General features: G+C 38.9%; 1 protein-coding gene across 1 annotated transcript in view; it reads left to right on the forward strand.

The window, feature by feature from the left end:
* LOC105178486 (protein ALP1-like) overlaps positions 1–1,135 on the forward strand; it is a 2,300-nt gene extending 1,165 nt beyond the window's left edge. Inside the window, exon 2 of the mRNA XM_011102003.2 lies at positions 1–1,135. This exon is cut by the window's left edge and continues 888 nt beyond it. Coding sequence (XP_011100305.1) covers positions 1–624 — 624 coding nt within the window. The 3' untranslated portion in view covers positions 625–1,135.

Below are 3,461 nucleotides of genomic sequence, written 5' to 3' on the forward strand. Positions count from 1 at the left end.
ATCATCGCTCCAAAGAATAGTGTGGCAGCTTATTTTAATAGGCGGCATACTGAGAGGAATCAGAAGACGTCATATTCGATCACTGTTCAGGGTGTTGTTGATCCAAGGGGAGTTTTTACTGATGTATGCATTGGCTACCCTGGTTCAATGCCCGACGATCAGGTGTTGGAGAAGTCCACGCTTTTCCAACGGGCAAATGCAGGTTTCTACAACGGTGTTTGGATCGTTGGGAGTTCTGGATACCCTTTGATGGATTGGGTATTAGTCCCTTACACACACCAACATTTGACTTGGACTCAGCATGCTTTTAATGAGAAAATTGGGGAAATTCAGGGAGCTGCTAAAGAGTCATTTGCAAGATTGAAAACGAGGTGGGGTTGTTTGCAGAGAAGGACTGAAGTGAAGCTTCAAGATTTGCCTATGGTGCTCGGGGCTTGCTGTGTGTTGCATAACATATGTGAAACGAGGAATGAGGATTTGGATGCATCAATGAAGTTTGAGCTCATTGATGATGAAATGGTTCCTGAGGTTGGATTGAGGTCAGCTAACGCGATGAAGGCCAGAGATACAATCGCGCACAATCTTTTGCATCATAACCACGCCGGCACCTCATTTCTCACATAGGAGAAGAAGTAAGCCAGCCTCTTCACCTCTTGTAATTCCTGAAACATTGACTTTATACATTTGTGTCGTAGATTTGTACCATAAGCAGTCACAGCGTACTCAGGGGTCTCATTTCTCCATGGAAGGTGCGAAGTGATGATTGTTGGCGTGTAGGCCGAAGTCATAAACAGAAATCACAGACCCGTGTAGTTCAGTTTGCACTACTAGAAATAATTAGGTGAATTGCATTAGTTCATTCTGATTCTTTGATTTCATTGTTATACTTCCAAAAGAAGCATGATACAATATTTCTTGTTTATGTTAAATGAAAAGAGCGAAGTTGCACTTTTAGTCCTGTATGTTTAGAAGTTTTGCACATTTAGTCTTCTAGCTTTGCACGCAACACATTTGATCCTGTATTTTTTCCACTAACACATTCGGTCCTGTATCTTTCCGAACTCAACACTTTTGGTCCTGTAGAAAAAAAATAATGACCATTCTGCTCTTCTAATGTAAAAGCTTTATAGTTTCATCCCATGCTCACAATTGACCCAACATGCTTCAGAAATAAATTAAGTCCTCACAAATTCGTACCTTCTTCTGGGTATTTTCTTGATTTTTTGCCATCTTGTTCTTGGGTATTTCTCAATTTTTTACAGATTTCTCCAACCACACTACCGCAGCAGATGGTTTGCTGAACTTGGCTCTTTCAGCAACTAACAACACAGTCTTGTTTCGTTTTCTACCTTAGGGCGTAGAAGACACTCCAATATACGGACTTAATAGAATTTTAGATAACAAATTGAACAGAAGCCTTGCTTTTATAGAAGAAATATATGAAATATTACATAGATATGATTTTCTCCATTGGAGAAGACAACTGTTTAACCTCTCATAAAAGAGGACTTGACTAGTTGGGGAAACCCCCATAGAACTGAAAATTTAAAAATACAAGAAATTTGGAAAACCTATTGAAATACTATGCCTTGAAAAGTTGGAGAAAATTTCTGATGATCCTCATCTGCTTCATTGCTTCCTTATTTATAGGCGTCCGCAGACTTCAAATTCAAACTCTAAACTTGTTTTTTTATGACGTCACTGCATTCATCATCGCCTTGTCTTTTTTTAATGACGTCATTGCGTTCGCCATCTCTGCGTCCTTTCCAGCTGATGGTCATGATGGCTTGTCGGCTATGTGATTGCTAGCTAGATTTTCTCTTTCTGACTGTTGGCTTTTGTTCTCTTCCGCCGACAGTCTTAACTTCTGATTTTGACATTCTGTGTTTTTTACTTTGCTTTGTAAAAAGTCTTCTTTTTACCCTTGTCCTGTTTTAGTTTGAGTTTATTCTGGGTGACCTGAATTTTCGTCTCGAACAAGGGCTTTTCTTGTTTTTGCAACAAGGGATATGTAGTTTTGCCATTGCCCAACATGCCTCATGTTTCATGTCTTTATCCTTGTAGTCCCATATAAGTATTCTCTTTTTCTCGAACATGCTTTCTGTGAACTTAGTACTTTTTCCTGTCATGAATTTTAACAGGAATGATCCATTCAACTTATGTGAAAATATTTTAAATGTTTACTTGACTTTGTCCATCTTAATGAGACAGACTCATGGACCCCAAACTCTCTTGGTGGAGATATCATCCTCACTCATGGTTGACACCAGCGGAGCTTCTCCCAAGACAGTTTTGATTTTGTTGAAAACTACCATATCTGGTTTCTATAGCTTGATAAAATTGAATGTTGGATAAAACCCCTTTCCTGCTGTTTTTGAAGCTGATGATGTGAACTTCAACTCCAAGATATCTCCTCTTTTTAAGTGAGGGTTATTTTGCCATGATTCGTAAACCACCACATTAATCTACTTCGAAAGCTTTGAGATTTTCGGAAAACTTGGAGATAATATGAACTGAAGTTGGTGCCCCAAAATCATACTATTCTCGGACCTCTTCTTATTTGGATCCTTCTAACATTCAGACTCTGTTATGTTTTCGAGATTTTTTTATTGCGGTCTTGCTTGGATTGACACCTTTGCAAAAAATTAATTTTTCCCACATTTGCTGGTAAACCTACCAAGCAGAGGAAGAAGGTATTAACTCGTTAATATTAACCTCAGAGGTGTCAGTCATCGGCCTAAGGCTAATCTCCCTCTTTAATCTCAGAGGTGCTAGGTTGACTCGAATCTTTAGAGGTTTGCACTCCCTGTAACTCGATTGTCACCGTTTCACTAGAGTCTGATGATGGCCTCGTGCAAGCAGTACTTGAATCTAACGCTACAGGTCTAGAGCCCTGTACTCTAAGGTTATATTTTGGGCCATGCTCCCGCAACTTGCGAGTCATCATTGAGGGTGATACCTTTCAAATTGGTTCTAATAGGTTGTTCCATAGCGCGGTTGAGGCCACTATAGTACTCTTCATTGCAACCTGAACTGTGTAAAGATCAGCTCTTTGGAGTTGGCCAGCTACTTGGGCTTTCACCTATAGTTGTTCAAACCTTTTATCAAGCTCCTCAAGGTTCTCCCTGAGATGCAAGAGCCTCAAAATAATGGAGTTTGCTTCAGATGCCCCGATCTCTTGTTAGGAATACAAGAATATTTTCGTGAGATTTTATAATGACAATATTATAACAATAATATTGGCATTCAGCCTGCCATTTGATAATACGAGCCTTCTCAATTTGATTCTAATTTATTTTTTAAGAAAGTTGTAACAATAGTATTATCAAATTTTATGGTAAATTCTTTAGCAAGTAACAATAAATACCATTTCTTAAAAGTCTTCCAAACTGCAAAGAACTCTTTCTCGTTGACATGCCAGACTTTGGCTTGTTTTCTGATAACAACCCTCCTGTGTTTCT

The sequence above is a fragment of the Sesamum indicum genome, linkage group LG1, assembly GCF_000512975.1.
Source record: "Sesamum indicum cultivar Zhongzhi No. 13 linkage group LG1, S_indicum_v1.0, whole genome shotgun sequence".
NCBI classification, from domain to species: Eukaryota; Viridiplantae; Streptophyta; class Magnoliopsida; order Lamiales; family Pedaliaceae; genus Sesamum; species Sesamum indicum.